This window comes from Mustela lutreola, chromosome 2 (assembly GCF_030435805.1).
Source record: "Mustela lutreola isolate mMusLut2 chromosome 2, mMusLut2.pri, whole genome shotgun sequence".
Taxonomy (NCBI): domain Eukaryota; kingdom Metazoa; phylum Chordata; class Mammalia; order Carnivora; family Mustelidae; genus Mustela; species Mustela lutreola.
The window spans coordinates 8,526,268-8,544,128 of record NC_081291.1 but is presented as its reverse complement, the minus strand read 5'-3'; the positions used below and the strand labels follow the sequence as shown (position 1 = coordinate 8,544,128).

The following is a 17,861-nucleotide window of genomic DNA, read 5'->3' as shown; positions in this document are numbered from 1 at the left end:
TTCTTCCTTTCTATTGGTGCTCCTCCATTTGGGACGGGACCTTTCTAAATCGGCGTTCTCGATTTGCTGTCTCCCTGGTGGTTCGTGACCTGGAAGCAATCTGGGTAAAATGGCGGCGCCCAGAGTCCAGACCAAGTGGGTCCGGAGCCCGCGGCTTGCTGCGTGAGTATGTAGGTGGCCCGTGGGGAGGCGACCGCGAACTGCTGGGTCCTGGGCGGTCGGTTCTAGGCCGGCAGGGCAGGAGGGCGGCCCAGAGCGACCCAGCTGCTGGGCCAGGGCACCATGACCTTTTGAGATGCGGGCGGGGACGTGCTGGGAAAGGCCGCTCTCCGTGTACTCCCCTCCCCCGTCCCTAATCTCCTATTTTGCAGATGAGACAATTGAAGCCCAGAGAGGATAAGGCCCTGTCCCGAAGTCACACCGCAAGTTGGGAGCTAGGCCGGAATTCGAACCCGCGTCAGTCCGTTTCTCCCAAGGAACCCAGAATCCTGACAGCCAGCCTCAGAGCTGCTGTAGGTACACCCCGCCACGGGGTTCGGACTTATAGATCATAGACGTTTTGTAGAAATTTAGCTGTTCTCCGCCATTACACTGATACTTGTTAGGCACCTACCACATTCCAGGCACTGTCCAGCTGCTGGAAACACAGCAATGAGGAAAACAAAATCTCCGGTCGGCTGGGGGAGCCAGACCTTAAGTCAGAAATAAAGGGAACAGGTGATTTCAGATGTTAATAATTGCTAATAATGCACTCGTCAGGGTGATGGGGGCTTTAGATTGAGAGTGGGGCTGTGGTCAGGGAAAGCCTCTCATTTAAATATGAACCTGAATGACCGAAAACAGCTATGGACTGATCTGGGGTTAGAAATTTCCAAAAAGAGGGAAAAGCAAGTGCAAAGGCTCTGAGACTAGAATAAACTTAGCTTGTTTAAGAAACAGTGTACCTGGGCGCCTGGGTGGCTCAGTGGGTTGAGCCGCTGCCTTCGGCTCAGGTCATGATCTCAGGGTCCTGGGATCGAGTCCCACATCGGGCTCTCTGCTCAGCGGGGAGCCTGCTTCCTCCTCTCTCTCTCTCTCTGCCTGCTTGTGATCTCTCTCTCTGTCGAATGAATAAATAAAATCTTTAAAAAAAAAAAAAAAAAAAAAAAAAAAGAAACAGTGTACCTAAGGGCCCCTGGATGGCTCAGTCCAAGTGTCTGCCCTTGGTCAGGTCATAATCCTGGGGTCCTGGGGGAGTATGCTTCTCCCTCTGCCCCTTCCCTTCCCCCTGCTTGTGCTGTCTCTCTCTCTCTCAAATAAATAAATGAAATTTTATTTTTTAAAGAGTTGAGTTTGGAGGGGTAGATCGTGTCTGAGTATTTTAAGTGTGATATAAAACTAGCAATTTTAGGTAGAGAATACTGAATTTCGTTTACATTCTAAAAATCTCCCTCTGGCCGTGTCAGGGAAAATTGACTGGTGGAAGGCTGGGTAGATATTAAAGAGATCATGGGGGGCGCCTGGGTGGCTCAGTGGGTTAAAGCCTCTGCCTTTGGCTCAGGTCATGATCTCAGGGTCCTGGGATCGAGCCCCGAGTCAGGTTCTCTGCTCAGTAGGGAGCCTGCTTCTCCCTCTCTGCTTACCTTTCTGCCTGCTTGTGATCTCTGTCTGTCAAATAAATAAATAAAATCTTTAAAAAAAGAGAGAGAGAGAGATCATGGATTGGGTCGGTGGCTGGCAGATGGAGAGATAGGGATGTATTTGGAATGGATTTGGAAGTACTCATCAGGACTACTCATTGGATTGAATGGGTGAATGAGGGACATAGTGGCCTCAGAAATGACTCCTAGGTTTGTGGACCGAATGACTAGGAATAATGGTGTCATTGGCTAGAATGTGGAGGAACAAGTTTAAGCAGGGATATCATTGTGGAGCAAATTAAGTGTGAGATGGCTAGGTATATGTCAAAGTGGCAGTTAGGTATGGAGGTTGGATCTCAGGACTAGCAATAACTATTTGGAATCCAGGGTGCCTGGCTGGCTCAGTCAGTTAAGTGTCTGCCTTCAGCTCAGGTCATGGTCCCAGGGTTGTGGGATCCAGCTCCACATTGGGCTTTCCAGCTCAACAGGGAGTCTGCTTCTCCCTCTCCCTCCACCTCCCCTCCGGCTCATGCTCTCTCTTGCTCACTCTCACTCTCTCAAATAAATAAATAAAATCTTTAAAAAAAATAACCATTTGGAATCTGTCAGCACATAGATCATTTCTGAGACTTTAACACACATTTGAGAAACCTGGACTCTTCTTAAAATGTGGATGCTGATTCAGAAGGTCTGGGTTAGGGCTGAGATTCTGCTCTTCTAAGTGATAGTGTTAATATAGCTGGTACCTGGAACACACTTTGAGTAGCAAAGATTCAAGTATGGTCTTAATTTTGGCTTCATTTTGGAGTCAATGGAGTGTCTTGGTTTTCTGTTTTTATTTTTTAATTTTGTTTGTTTTTTTAAGATTATTTATTGCAGAGGGGAAAGGAGTAGCAGACTCCCTGCTCAGCAGGGAGCCCTACATGAGGCTTGATCCCAGGACCCTGAGATCATGACGTGAGCCAAAGGGGGATGATTAACTGACTGAGCCACACAGGTGCTGCTGGAGTGCTTTATTTATTTATTAAAAGATTTTATTTATTTATTTATTTATTTGACACAGAGATCACAAGTAGGCAGAGAGGCAGGCAGGGGTGGGGGGAAGCAGGCTCCTCACTGAGCAGAGAACCGGATGTGGGACTCGATCCCAGGACCCCGGGATCATGACCTGAGCCGAAGGCAGAGGCTTTAACCCACTGAGCCACCCAGGCGCCCCTGGAGTGTTTTAAAATGCTGATGCTGAGGTCCTAGATTTAGATACTCGGATTTATTATATCCAGGATATGGCCTGGACATGGGGATTTTTTAAATCTCCCTAGATGAATCTAATATGAACAAAGTTTGAGAACCATTAGTTCTGCCTACAGTAGTATGGAGAATAGAGGAACAAGTTGAAAGACACCTCAGGGTAGCAGGCAGACATATCCAGAATGTGGGACACTTTGCAGCTTTATTACTTGAAGTGTGGTCCCCAGACCAGCAGTATTAGTATCATTTGGAAACTTGTTGGATGTACAGGGTCTTTAGCTCTACCTCAGACTTGCTGGACCAAAGTCTACATTCTTTTAAAAAGATTTTATTTGTTTATTTGACAGCAGGAGAGAAAGTGAGAGAAAGCGCAAGCAGTGGGGAAATAGCAGAGGGAGAGGGAGAAGCAGGCACCCCACTTAGCAAGGACCCTCCCATCTCAGGGTTTGATCCCAGGACCCCCAAAAGCAGGTGCTTGAGCAACGGAGCCACCCAGATGCCCCCAAAATCTGGATTTTAACAAGATCCTGGGTGATTTATCTGCCCATTCAAGTTTGCAGACATTGCAGACTTCAAAGAAGGAAGTGGGTCTTGCTGACTGGCTGAGAAGCAGCCTGGGTTCTAGGAAGAAAATATAGAATGCCAAGAAGGTGGGAGGAAGGCCTCACCCATACTGCACGCTTCTGAGAAACTGAGCAAAATGAGGTCTGAGAAATAATCATTGGCTTTGATAAGTGTTAAATGCAAAAGGGGCCTTTACAAATGGTGCCAGTGGAGTGGCTGGGGCAGCAGCCAAGCCGGAGAGAGTGAGGCAGCCTCGTGTATACATATCTGCTGGGAGAAGCTTTGCTGTAAAGGGAACAGAGATGTGGAGCAGAAGCTGGAGAGAGTCTTTGGGACAAGATGGGAGATGCTAGGGAAAGTTTAAATGATAATAATAATCCAGACACTTCCCAGCTCATTTTATGAGGTCAGTATGACCCTGATACCAAATCACACAGCCACTCAAAACTACAGACCTTTACCTCTTATGAGTGTGGATGTAAAAATCCTCAACAAAATAACTAGCAAACCAAATGTCCGCAACATATAAAAAGGATTATATACCATGACCAAGTGGAATTTGAACCAGAAATGCTAGATTACTGTGAAATCTGAAAACCAGTTAATGTTATATACCATATAAAGAGAATAAAAGATAAAAGTTACATGATTGTTTCAGTACTTGGAACAAAAAGTACTTAACAAAATCTAATACTGTTTCTGGTGAGAACATTCAACATCTGGGTATAGAAGGGAATTTTTTTTTTTTTAAGATTTTTATTTTTTTATTCCAGAGAGAGAGCATGAGGCAGAGGGACAAGCAGACCCCATGCTGAGCATGGAGCCTGATGTGGGTCTCAGTCCCACAACCCTGAGATTATAACTTGAGCTGAAATCAAGAGTCAGATGCTCAACCAACTGAGCCACCCAGGCGCCCCTGGAAGGGAATTTCTTTAACCTTATAAAGCCCATTTATGAAAAACCGACAGCTCACATCTTACTTAAGGATGAAAGACTGGATGCCTTTCCCCTAAGATCAAGAACAAGAAAAGGATATTAACTCTTGTCATTTCTATTCAACATTGCACTAGAGGTTCCAGCAAGGGCACTTGGTAAAGAAAAATAAATAAAAGACATCCAGTTTGGAAAGGAAGAGGTAAAACTATATTTGCAGGTGATGTGATCTTATATGTAGAAAATCCTAAAGAATGTAATAAAAAGCTATTGGAACTAAGAAGTGAGTTCAGCAAGGTTGCAGGATATAAATCCAAATATATAAAAATAAATTGTGTTCCTATACCTGGCCCTGAACAAAATGGAAATGAAATTAAGAAAATAATTCCATATGTAATAGCTTCCTAAAGAATGAAACATAAGTAGGGGTACCTGGCTGGCCCAGTTGGTACAGCAGATGACTCTTGATTTCAGGGTTGCGAATTCAAGTCCCATGTTGGGTGTAGCGATTACTTAAAAATAAATCCTTTAAAAAAAGAATGAAATGTGAATAAATTTGACAAAATAACTAAAAGACTCATATACTGAAAACTATAAAACATTGTTGAGAGAAATTAAAGATGATCTAAATAAATGGAGAGGTATCCCATGTTCATAGATCAGAAGACTAAATATTATTAAGATACCAATATGCCCTAAATTGATCTGTAGACTCAATACAAACCCTATCAGAATCCACAAAACTATAATAATCAAAACAGTGTGGTGCTGGGATGCATGGATGGCTCAGTCGGTTAAGCATCTGCCTTTAGCTAAGGTCATGATTCCAGGGGTCCTGGGATCGAGTCCTGCATTGGGCTCCTTGGTCAGAGGGGAGTCTGCTTCTCCCTTTGCCTGCTGCACTCCCTCCTTATTCTCTCTCTCTCTTCTCTGACAGATAATAAAATCTTTAAAAACAAAGTAAAACAAAAAACAGTGTGGAACTGGCATAAGATTCAACATATAGATCAGTGGAACTGGGAGCCTAGAATTAAATTCTTACATTTATGGTCAGTTGATTTTCAGCAAGCATGTCAATACAAAAGAGTACTCTTATCATGGTGAGCACTGAGTAATATATAGAATTGTTGAATCACATTATTATACAGCTGAAACTAATATAACCATGTTAACTGTACTGAAATTAAAATTTTAAAACTTAATTATAAAAAAGAATGCCAAGGGCTCCTGGGTGGTTCAGTTGGTTGAGTGACTGCCTTTGGCTCAGGTCATGATTCTGGAGTCCCAGGATCAAGTCTTGCATCAGGCTCCCTACTCAGCAGGGGGTCTGCTTCTTCTTCTGACCTTCCCCACTCTTGCTTAATCTCTCTCATTCTCTCTCTCTGTCTCTCAAATAAATAAAGAAAATCTTAAAAAAGAACAAAAGAATGTCAGGTCAGATGGGTCAAGAATGGTCTCTTCAACGAATAGTACTAGAACAACTAGACATCCATTTGAAATGAATCCCTTTCTTACACCATTCAAGGTGGATCATAGCACTGAATGTAAGAGCTAAAGCTATTAAACTCTTAAAAGGAAATAGGAATAAATATCTCTTTCTTTTCTTTTTCTTTTTCTTTTTTTTTTAAGATTTATATTATTTGAGAGAGAGAGGGAGAGGAGTCCCAAACAGACTCCACACCGGACATAGAGCCCAATGCGGGGGCTCAGTCTCAACAACCCTGAGATCATGACCTGAGCTAAAACCAAGAGTCAGATGCCTAATGAACTGCACCATCCAGTCACCTCAACCCAAGAATAAGTCTTTATGACCTTGGCCTTGGCAGTGTTTTTTTAGGTAGAGCATCAACCTCCTAGATAGAAAAAACATAAATTGCATGTCATCAGAGTAAGACTCATGCCGCAAACAGTAACATTAAGAAAGTGAAAAGACGACCCAAGGAATAGGAGAAAGTATTTGTAATTCACAAGGGTTAGTATCCTGAATATATAGAGAACACTTACAACTCAGTGATAAAAAGCTAAGGAGCCCAATTTTTTTTAATGCCCAAAGGATCTAAATATACATTTTGCCAAAAAAGATACACAGTGGCCAATAAAGACGTGAGAAGATACTCAGCATCAGTTTTTAGGGAAGTTTAAATCCAACCATGAGACAATCACATCCACTGTGTATCTAATTGCAAAGACCATAAGAATTGGCAAGGATATGGAGAAATTGGAACCTTTATACTCTGCTGTTAAGAATGTAAAGTGGTGTGGCCAACTGAGAGAACAGTTTGGCAGGGCGCGTCTGGCTGTGTCAGTTGGTAGAGTGTGCAACTCTTGATCTGGGGGTTGTGAGTTCAAGCCTCACTTTGGGCATGGAGGCTACTTTAAAAAAAAAACAAAACAAAAAACAGTTTGGCAGTTCCTCAAAATGTTTGAGACAGCATTACCATATGTCTCAATAATTTGACTTCTCTCTATATAAGAGGCATTTAAGCACCTGTTCAAAGGAAACTCCCACACAAGTGTTCATGGCAGCTTTGGTCATAATAGTCGGAAAGTGGAAACCCCAAATGTCTATCAATTGATGAATGGATAAATAAAACTTGGTCATATCCGTATAATGGGATTTTTTGGCCAATTAACACAGATGAAGTCTGATCCGTGCTACAAAGTGAATAAGCCTGAAACACTTGCTAAGTGAAAGGAGCTTGTCCCACAAGAGCATGTGTTGTATGGCCCTGTTTTTATGAACTACCCAGAGTAGGCAAATTATAGAGACAGTGGATTAGTGGTTGCCTGGGGGAAAATGACAGGGACTGCTAATGGGTGTAGGTTTTCTTCTTGGGGTGAGGAGAATGTTTTAAAATTAGATTACAGTGACGGTTGCACGACTCTGAATATATTAAAAAACCATTGGATTTTACCCTTGAAAAGGGTGAACTATAGGATATGTAAATAAAACTGTTTAAAAAAAAAAAAAAAAAGAGGGCTCCTGGGTGGCTCAGTTGGTTAAGCAACTGCCTTCAGCTCAGGTCATGATTCTGGAGTCCGGGGATCGGGTCCTGCATCAGGCTCCCAGCTTGGTGGGGAGTCTGTTTCTCCCTCTTACCTCTCCCCTTTCATGCTCTCACTCTCTCTCAATAAATAAAATCTTAAAAAAGAAAATAAAAAGATTCAGAGGCATCTGGGTGGCTCAGTTGGCTAATCTACTCTTGGGGCTAGGCATCTCTACTTGTTTTCGTCTAAATCTAATTTTTAATTTTTTATTTTTATCTATTTATATTTTTTTTCGACTCAGGTCATGATCGCAGGATTCATGAAATCAGTTCCTGCCTTGGGCTCCACACTGGACTTGGAACCTACTTAAGATTCCCTCTGCCCTGCCCCCCTCACGTGCATGTGTGCACACTCTCTCGCACGTGTGCTCTCTCTCCCTCTCTCGTATTTTTTATTTAAGAGAAAGAGAGAGCCGAGCAGGGGAAGGGGCAGAGGGAGAAGTAGGCTCCCCACTGAGCAGTGAGCCCAGCGTGGGACCTGGCCCTGAGATCATGACCTGAGCCCAAGGCAAGATGCTTAACTGACTGAGCCACTTAGGTGCCCCATAAATAAATCTTAAAACAAAAAAAAGATCTAGTGGGGAGGGGGACCATGGCAGGAGCAAATACCTCCAGATAGTGGAGGGATTAGCCCAACAAAGTAGGGACCCTTGGCTGTAACACCCATTTTAAGTCCATCTTCTGGATGCGGAGACCAGGGGGACTTGTGAGTTAGCTGTGCCTTCTGGAACGTGGTCTCTGCGCAGGCGGGGTCTCATCTCCTCTAGCAGGTAAGGGTGCCAGGCTGATGCTGTCTTTTCTTTTTCATCCAGGTGGTTGTCTGACAAGCAGCAGCATGAGCTGGGCCCAAGCCCTCCTGCTGGCCCGGGGCATCTCTCGGGGCTGGAGAGGCATCTGCGGGGCCACCGTCATGGGAGCCCCCTTCCCCCAGGTAACCAGCACCCGAGCAAGTCATCTGCTCACAGCAGCTGACCTCTCTGCTCTGAAGGCCAACTGGATGCGCCTTATTCATTTTAAGAAGTGCTGCTGCCCATGTGGGTAGAGAGGTTGAATTTGGAAATGAGGATACAGGAGCTAAATAGATTTGAGTGGTGACTGCGAGTGACTCCTGCATCCATTTGTAAAAATACGGGCAGAACATTGAACTTCCTTCCCTTCCCAGAGTGACCAGACGGCCCAAGCTGATCGATGGGCATAGACAGCCGTAACAGTGATGGTGGCAGTTTGATAATAATAATCAGGCAGACATCGTTTTATTATGCTTCACAGATAATGCAAGGGTTTCTTCATTTTTGGTTTTTACAAGTTGAAGGTTTGTGGCAGCCTTCCATCGAGCACGTCTCTTGGTGCCCTTTCCCAACCGCATTCGCTCATTTCGTGCCTCTGTGTCACATTTTGGTAATTCTTGCAATATTTCAAACTTATTCATTATTCCCGTGCATGTTATGGTGATCCGTGAGCAGCAGTTATGACCTGCTGAAATCTCAGATAGGCTGGTTAGCGTTTTTTAAAAGCAAGAAAGTAGTTTTTAATTGAGGTTTGTCCTTTTTTTAAGACTTAACGTTACTGCTCACTTTATTAACTACAGTGTAGTGTAAACCGAACTGTCCCATGCATTGGGAAGCCAAAACGGTCATTTGGCTCACTTGACTGTGACATTTGCTTCATTATGGGCTCTGGAACTGAACCCCCAGTGTCTCCGGGCTATGTCTGGGTCTCCCTTATTTAGCAATTCCTCTGTGCCAAGCCCTGTGCTATGTTTTTTGTTTATACAATCTCTTGTCTCCCCTTCTTTGGGGCATTCTAGAGCCACCTTTCTGATTTTTGACCCATGCACATACCACCCGCAGAATGAGTTGCCTACAATTTCGCTTTTTTTTTTTTTTTTAAAGATTTTATTTATTTATTTGACAGACAGAGATCACAAGTAGGCAGAGAGGCAGGCAGAGAGAGAGAGAGAGAGAGAGAGGGAAGCAGGCTTCCTGTGGAGCAGGGAGCCCGATGCGGGGCTCGATCCCAGGACCCTGAGATCATGACCCGAGCCGAAGGCAGCAGCCCAAACCACTGAGCCACCCAGGCGCCCCCTACAATTTTGCTTTAAATGGACTTTTTTTTTTAACATCACCTTATGTAAGTAGGACACTGGGATGGCTGTTGGGGCAGCATAGCAGAGGGACCAAGGACGGGGACTCTGATCTCAGCTCTGTCACTTAGCAGCTCTGGGATGCCAGACATCCCATTGTACCTCTCCAGGCCTCAGTTTCCTCCTCTGTGAAATGGGTACACTAAGAGCACTTTCTCAATGGGCAGATGGAAAGATTAAATGAGCTTCACACTCAGAAGGTGCTCAAGAAGAATGCCTGGAAGAATAATCATTAACTATTAGCTCTTTTTTGCCAAAAAAAAAAAAAAAGAAAAGAAAAGAAATTTTTTGTTGTGGGCTCCATGCCCAATATGGGGCTTGAACTCACGACCCTGAGATCAAGAGTTGCATACTCTACCAACTGAGCTGGCCAGGTGCCCCTCGCTATGTAGTTTTAAAGATGCCATGTGTATAATCATTCTAATTTAAACATTTGGTTTCACTTAAAATAAGAAATTTGGTAGCATACTATCCATACAGGGGTTAGCAAACATTTTCCTAAAGAGAGAGTAAATATTTTTGGCTTTGCAAGCCACACAATCCCTATCACAACTACTTGCCTCTGCCAATGGAGCACAGATACAGCCCCAGATTCAATGTCACGAATGTGTCTGGCTGGATTCGAGTAAGACTTTATGGACAAAAGCAGGCAGCTGGCCATAGGTGCCCCTCAGATTTGCCCCCAGAAGCCTCCACTACCCACTCTGGGGAATAAGGTCTGCTTGGCCCAAGGGAAACACCATTGTAACAGGCAGGGAAACTGAGGCCTGAGCAGCAAAGTGGGATGTGGGTGTCACCTAGCAGAGGACAGTCAACCCAAGACTCCTCCTGACTCCAAAATCTACATTTTTCTTTTTCAAACTCAGTTGTTGAATTGTATCTTTTTTTAATATATATTTTTATTTATTTGAGAGAGAGACAGCGAGAGAGAGCATGAGCGAAGAGAAGGTCAGAGGGAGAAGCAAACTTCCCATAGAGTTGGGAGCCCGATGCGGGACTCGATCCTGTGACTCCAGGGTCATGACCTGAGCTGAAGGCAGTTGCTTAACCAGCTGAGCCACCCAGGCACCCTGAAATGTATCTTTTGAATAGACAACACAGTTAATTAAAGCAGGCAGTCCCAGCAGTTCTGGGGCTACACCTCCAAGGGTCTGTCCCTCCTTTGCTTGGCCGCCACTTAGCTCCCCTGTCTAGAGGCTAGAGGTGTTACCCATTCAATGTATTTCCTCCCAGGCATACTCTACAGGAGCAAATAATGTATATGCATACCATCATTCTCTTACCCACAATAGTTACATTTTGCGTAGTGGCCACCTGCACGGAATTAGTGAATATCAAACTGTTGCTTCCAGGGAAATACGGAGCCTCTGCTCACATTGTCATCAACCCATCAATACATACCTTGTTGTATGTGTGCATCTCTGTGTGTGTTTCTGGTTTGTGTTTGTGTGTGTGTTTCTGTTTAAAGACATCTTGTTGGATATAAACTGTGGATTCATGGACATTGAACTCCCAGCCCCCAGCATTGTAAGTCACACCTGAAGGAAGCTTCTTGACCACATGCTATTTTCTCTGTAAACAACTGCGGAGCCTTCTTGCAGGGAGGACCACGAGGCAGCCCTTCAGCACTGTGCTTGGGGGCCATTTTCCATAGCAAAAGTCACCCACAGAAAGATGTGGAAAATGTGCACTATAAAAATCTCTAAGAGGACACACATTGACAGCGTGCCAGCTGAAACCGGAGGGCCGAGTGTCCCTGTGCTCTATCTCAGCTGGAAATGACTAGGCTTGGGCGACTCCAGTTTTTCACCACACTGCATGTGTCTGTGAATGACCAGGAAAGTGTTAAGAGTATTGACTTGGGGATTACAAATCAATTTTAGCAAGTAGGCAAATTTGCAACCAGGGAGACCACAAATAATGAGGATCTATTATATATAATTTGGTGAGCTCCCCCCCCCCCCCCCGCAGCTCTCTGGGCACTTTGTTCCACACGCTGCTTGTTTTTGTTTCATATTATACCTGAGAGCTCCTTCTGGGTCACTCAGGACCCTCCTGGGTGGCTCTCAGAGACACAGGTGCCCCCTGTCCACGTTCATGGCCATGTGCTTAACCATTTCCTTGCAGACGTACATTGTGGCTATTCCCACCGCTACAGCAGACCTACAAACGTCATCTGGCCCAGGTCTTGTCGATAGCTGTGGGAGTTACAAACCCGAGGCAGGATCCCTGCATCAGAGGCTGTGTTTGCCGTGTGGGTTTCCCTGTTGTTTTCTCACACTTTGTAAGGGTGTCTGATCTTGGTCTAGTCCCCACAGCACCACACTTCCTTGGGGACCCTTCGGGATGCCCACTGGCACCATTCCCAGGAAAGAGCCAGCCTGGCAACCTCTTGGGGTGGGGGGGGGGGACCTGGGAGGTGCCAGATTCCGGCCACTGTTCTCTGTCCCCAGGTGCCTCTCCAGGCCCCACGAGGCCTGCACTGCAGCGCTGCCGCCACCGCAGCCGGTAGCTCCGACTCGTGGCTGGCCCCGCCCCCACCGGAGCCCCAGAAGGAACCCACGAAGGCCCTGGCCTTCCACGAGGAGCTGTTCCAGCGGGCACCGGAAGGGACGCGCGACAAGGCAGACTTCGTGCGCGCCGTGCAGAACTTCGGGCAGCATAATGTGCACAAGCGGGGTCACGTGGACTTCATCTACCTGGCCCTGCGCAAGATGCGGGAGTTCGGCGTCGAGCGGGACCTGGCTGTCTACAACCTGCTGCTCGACGTCTTTCCCAAGGAGGTCTTCCGGCCTCGCAGCATCTTCCAGAAGATGTTCATCCACTACCCCCGGCAGCAGGAGTGTGGGGTGGCCGTCCTGGAACAGATGGAAAACCACGGTGAGGCCAGCAGGCTCAGGTCGGGAGTTGGGGGTCTGCCTTGTCCCTGGTCCTCCGCCCCTCTCTGTTTCTCATGTCTGTCTCCCCTTCCCTGTCGGCCTGCCTGACTCCCTGTCTCCTCCCCGACGCAGGCGTGATGCCCAACAAGGAGACCGAGTTCCTATTGCTTCAGATATTTGGACGTAAAAGTTACCCCATGCTCAAGTTTGTGCGCATGAAGCTGTGGTTCTCCCGCTTCAAGAATATCAACCCCTTCCCTGTGCCCCGGGACCTGCCCCAGGACCCGGTGGACCTGGCCAAGTTGGGCCTGCGGCACATGGAGCCCAACCTCAACGCCACCGTCACCATTTATCAGGTATCCACCCCTGGCTGTGCCCTCAGCTGCAACCGCAGCCTGGCCCCCTCACTCACCCTGAGCGATGGTGCGGAGACAGGCTGAGCCCTGACGAGATTCCCATGGCCCTCACTCCTCCCTGCAGCTTGACCTCTGACCTCTGACCTCTGCACCTACTCCTCTCGCCACACTCTGTATTCTAGGCATCTATCTTCCTTTCTGGCCCTTGAGCCTGCCTTTTTTTTTTTTTTAAGATTTTATTTATTTATTTGAGGGAGTGGGGGAGGGGCAGAAGGAGAGGAAGAATCCCAAGCAGATTCCACACTGAGCTTGGAGCCTGATGCGGGGCTCCATCCCAGGACCCTGAGATCATGACCTGATCCAAAATCAAGAGTTGGATGCTCATCCGACTAAGCCACCCAGGTGCCCCAGTTCCCAAGCATTCTATGCCAATTTACTTCTCAGGCCTTTGCGCTCACTGCTTCCTCTGCCAGGACCACTCCTCCCTGGGACTTCATGTTCTTACGATCTCAGCTACGTCTTCCTATCCTTCCTCAGGATCCCCTTTCCGACCACCCTGGCTGAGGCACTGGGTACCTGGCTTGGTTTCTCATTCACAGTGACTCAAGTTTCCCCTGTGTCTCTCAAGGTTCAGTACAGGGTCTGGCCCAAAACTGAGCTCAGCGGTTATTTGTTGAATGACTCAAGAAACTAGGACACACACATGCAGACACACACACACCGCACAGGGTCCTAGGGACCCCACTCATGCCAGACCACATGGAGAAGCCTGTGGTCCTGGAGGCTGATCACAGTTTCTCTCAGAGCTGCTGGTTCTGAGATGGAGAAGCACTGGGGGCTGCGGGAGCACAGAAGGGGCAAGGTGAAAGGAGAGCTTCCCAGAAGAGGTGAGGTGAGCTGCACTTGCACTTGGGCAGGACAGGAGAGGTGAGGAGAGCATTCTAGGCAGTGGAAGTAGCGCAGGCTGGGGTTCAGAGGGCAGCTGGGAGATGCAGAAAGGGCTGCTTCTGGCCAGTGCAGGCAGTTGGGCTGGGGGAGAAGGGGCACGGAGGCACCAGGCTAGAGTGTGATTTGAACCTGTTGGTGGGGAGGGAGCCCCCAGGAAATTTTAAGAACAGGAAGGATGTGGGGGGTAGTCATGTTTCTGGAAGGAGTTTCTGTTTCAAAAGCACCCTCTGGTGGCCCCATGGATAGTGTTGGATGGGGGCAGGCAGAGGACTGAGTGGTAGGGACAGGGGGTAATGGGGTGTCCAGGTGAGAAAGGACAGAGACTTGGCCTGGAGCACATTAACTCACTTCTTCATTTTGAAAAGTAAAGCTTTAGAAGCCAAACAGTCCTCAAGAACACACAATGAAGAGTTGTCTCCTAGCCTAGACCTTCAGTCCCCAGGCTCCTTCCCCAGGGGTGACCACCCCTGTGTCTCCTTCCAAAGAGCTCCTATGCACTGGCAAGCAGATATAGCCTTTGTATGTATGTTTCCCCTCATTGTGAAAAGTACATACAGAAAGATTGAGAACCTGGTGAAATGATCACCAGCACCACTTAGATTTAGAATGGGAACAATCCAAGGGTCCCATCAGGAGGGCATTATCTACATAAGAGTCTAACACTTCTGTTAGACTGGTTAAAAAAAAAGGCAAGTGAAAAGTTGAAGTATGTTCAGTGGTATAGTAAGTTCCCTTCAGTGTGAGAAGGGAGGGGAAGTCAAAAGGCATATCCCTATTTTCCTATTTTCACAAAAATAAATAATACAAAGATAAATCTGAAGTGCATAGAAATTATCATCTCTGGGCAGGCAGAGGAGACGGGGTAGAGAGAACAGGAGAGGAAGAGAGACATCTGTGTACTACGGATTGACTTTTAAACTGTGCAAATGTTTACATGTATTTTTTTTTAAAAGGCAGGAGGGGAGCTCCACTAAAATTGAAAACAAACAGAAGCAAGTGGATCTGGCCAAATATCTAAATGATAGGATAATCAATGAGATAGAAAGTTCTCTCGAGTCAGCTGTCCAATAGCCCCTCCTTAGTGGTTTCTGTTCAAAGAACAAACATACCCGGAGAGAAATCCTAAGCTTCATCCCATAGCACTACGGTGAGCAGTAATATCAAAACTATTTCTGTAGTTTGATGGATAAGTAAATGTACTACTATTAATAGGAACCAAGATTTTTAGTGTAAGAAAAAGAGAAGAGAAAAATATACAATCAAATGTTGGGGGGGAACCTCCATAATGTGAAATTTAAAATGAAAAATCAGTTTTGGGGCGCCTCAGTGCCTCAGTTAAGCGTATACTTTTTTCTGCTTCCAAAGAACTTATGCTTTATAATGTTACTCCAGTGGCACAGCATTTTATACATGTTCTGCACCTGGTCTTTTGCTGTTTTCACTTAAGAATATGGCCGGGAGCCTGTCTGTGTCTCCCATTGATTCATCTTGGTTCTTCTTCACATGGAAGGATGCATGATAGTTGTCCCCTCTAAGATGTTTCAATCAAAGAATATATGCATTTTTTTAAAAAGATTTTATTTATTTATTTGTCAGAGAGAGAGAGATGGATAGAGAGCACAGGCAGGGGGAGCAGCAGGCAGAGGGAGAACCAGGCTCCCCGCTGAGCAAGGAGCCCCATGTGGGACTTGACCCCAGGACCCTGGGATCATGACTTGAGCCAAAGGCAAATGCTTAACCGACTGAGCCACCTAGGTGCCCCAAATGTGCTTTTTTTTTTTTTTTTAATTTGGGGGGCACCTGGGTGGCTGAGTTGGTTAAGCATCTGCCTTCGGCTCAGGTCATGATCTCAGGGTCTTGGAATTGAGTCCCACATCAGGCTCCCTGCTCAGTGGAGAGCCTGCTTCTCCCTCTCCCTCTGCCTGGTGCTCCCCCAGCTCCTTCTCTCCCTCTCATTTCAAATAAATAAAATCTTTAGAAAAAAGATTTCATTTGTTTTGGTTTTTGAATCACCGCAGTTATGTAAAGTCAGAAATATATAAAAGGGATTTCCTTTCCTCCCTGTTCTCCACAGAAGCGAACACTGATTTGCTTCTTGTGTCTCCTTGGGAATATACTGTGCATGTGAAATTATTTCTCCTTTTAAAACTTCACAAGCCGGAGCATTTACTATGTGGCAGGCATTGTTCTTGGCATTTTAGAACTGCCTGAATTAAGTGCTTTATGCCTCCATTTTTTGGAGAAACTGAGGCACACCATTATATCGACTTGACCACAGTCACACAGCCTGTATGGCAGATCCCGGATTTTAACACAGGTAGGCAGGCTCTAAGATTCTAGGCTCGTGCCACATTGGATAGAAGTGAGGAAGGGATGGGCTTCAGTGATGGGTAGGAGGCCAAAAGAAGGCCTGAATTCGCTGGGATCCCCTTCCCCCATTTTTCTCCCCAGCTCTTCTAGAGAGGCTGGGGGCCACAAGCTTCTACCCCTACTCCTCCTTGCAGATGCCTTCTTCCACAGACACCACAGGTGCAGCAGATCCCGCCGAGCCCCACATTGTAGGTAAGGCTCTGGCATGGGGTGGCTGGATTCTCATCGGACTTGCTGGGTGGGCTCCCTGGGGCCTCTGGGCAGAGCCCATCAGCCAGGGCCCCCTGGCTCTGTGTGTCTCCACACCAGGAATCCAGACTCCTGATCAGCAGGCTGCCTTGGCCCACCACAACCCAGCGCGGCCGGTCTTCGTCGAGGGCCCCTTTTCCCTGTGGCTCCGAAACAAATGTGTCTATTATCACATCCTCAGAGCTGACTTGCTGCCCCCTGAGGAGAGGGTAAGGGCCCAAAGCATGAGTGGCGGGTATGGGTATATTTGAGGAAGGCAGCGTTGGCACCACTCAGGGGCTCCTGTGAAGTCTCAGAGGGGCAGGTGGAAGAGGAAGGGATGGCTCCTGGTTTGGGGAGGTAGGCTGCCACTGCCTGCAAGATCCTGGGCCTCTGACCCTACTATACCCGCCTCCCTGGGGTAGGAAGTAGAAGAAATTCCAGAGGAGTGGAATCTCTACTACCCGATGCAGCTGCACCTGGACTACGGGAGGAGCGGCTGGGATGACTACGAGTTTGACATCGATAAAGGTAAAACTGGGGTGGGCAGGGTTCCCTGCACCGGATATGATGAGGCCTCTAGGGTACAAGGGTAGCATCCAGGCTAAGACCTGGCCCAGTTACCACATGCAGACCCAGTAGACGTCCAAGTACACACACACACACACACACACGTGTGCTCCCCAGGGGCTCCAGGCCTGTCAGCCCTTGGTCATGGAGCATCTCTGTGCTGGCTACTTGAGTGTGACCAGGACAGGCCAGGTCTCTCCCTTGAGCAGCTCTGGACAGTGTGGGGAACAGGAACATTAAGTTACATTCTGGAGGTCTCAAGGGAGGAGCACACCAGCCAGCATCGGGTAGGCTGTGGGGAGGACTTCTTGGTGGAATGTTGAAGAAAGGCATCACTCAGGTGAAGCATGGGATTAGCAGTCTAGGCAGAGGGGATATCTTGTGCAAAGGCTTGGATGCACAAGAAACATCCCACCTGTGGCCTGGAAGGGGTGCAGGCATGGGGGGGGGCGGGGTGTTCCTCCAATCCCCACTGCACAAACTCTAAGCACCTGTTTCCCCCAACAGTGGAGGAAGGCCCTGTCTTCGCCATATGCATGGCGGGTGCCCACGATCAAGCTACACTGGCCAAGTGGATCCAGGGCTTGCAGGAGACCAACCCAGCCCTGGCCCAGATCCCCGTGGTCTTCCGCCTGGCAGGGTCCACCGGGGAGCTCCTGGCGCCCTCCTCAGGGCTGGAGGAGCCGTCCCCGCCCCCACCAGAGGTACAGGAAGAAGAGGAAGACGATCAGCAGCGACAGCATCAGGGCCAGAGCTGAACTTGAGCAGTCACCGAACAAGCTGTGGACTGGTGTGACAGCGTGAGATGCCTTTTGAGTGTACAGCAAATAAAAGTTTTCCGTCCTGGGGCTGTCCTCAGTTTTCTCTGGCAGCGTGGCGTCTCTGTCCTTGTAATGCTTGGTGGCCTGACTTTTCAAGGGATCTGCAGCATCCGGGACGGACAGATCGGACCCCAG

At 47.3% G+C, this 17,861-nt stretch overlaps 1 protein-coding gene across 3 annotated transcripts; it reads left to right on the top strand.

Annotated features, from left to right (window-relative positions):
- Window positions 1–34: 34 nt before the first annotated feature.
- ECSIT (ECSIT signaling integrator) lies at window positions 35–17,753 on the top strand. 3 transcript variants are annotated; one of them, XM_059160062.1, is made up of 8 exons: window positions 35–162; window positions 372–512; window positions 12,008–12,434; window positions 12,566–12,789; window positions 16,242–16,299; window positions 16,417–16,565; window positions 16,761–16,866; window positions 17,413–17,753. In XM_059160062.1, exons 2-8 carry the CDS (start codon window positions 372–374, stop codon window positions 17,661–17,663), a joined length of 1,356 nt encoding a protein of 451 aa, XP_059016045.1. In that variant the 5' UTR covers window positions 35–162; the 3' UTR covers window positions 17,664–17,753. The 3 variants fall into 3 exon arrangements, with proteins under 3 accessions (XP_059016045.1, XP_059016046.1, XP_059016048.1); XM_059160063.1 differs by having other exon boundaries at window positions 116–166; XM_059160065.1 differs by lacking the exon at window positions 35–162 and adding an exon at window positions 8,224–8,342 and having other exon boundaries at window positions 375–512.
- Window positions 17,754–17,861: the final 108 nt, after the last annotated feature.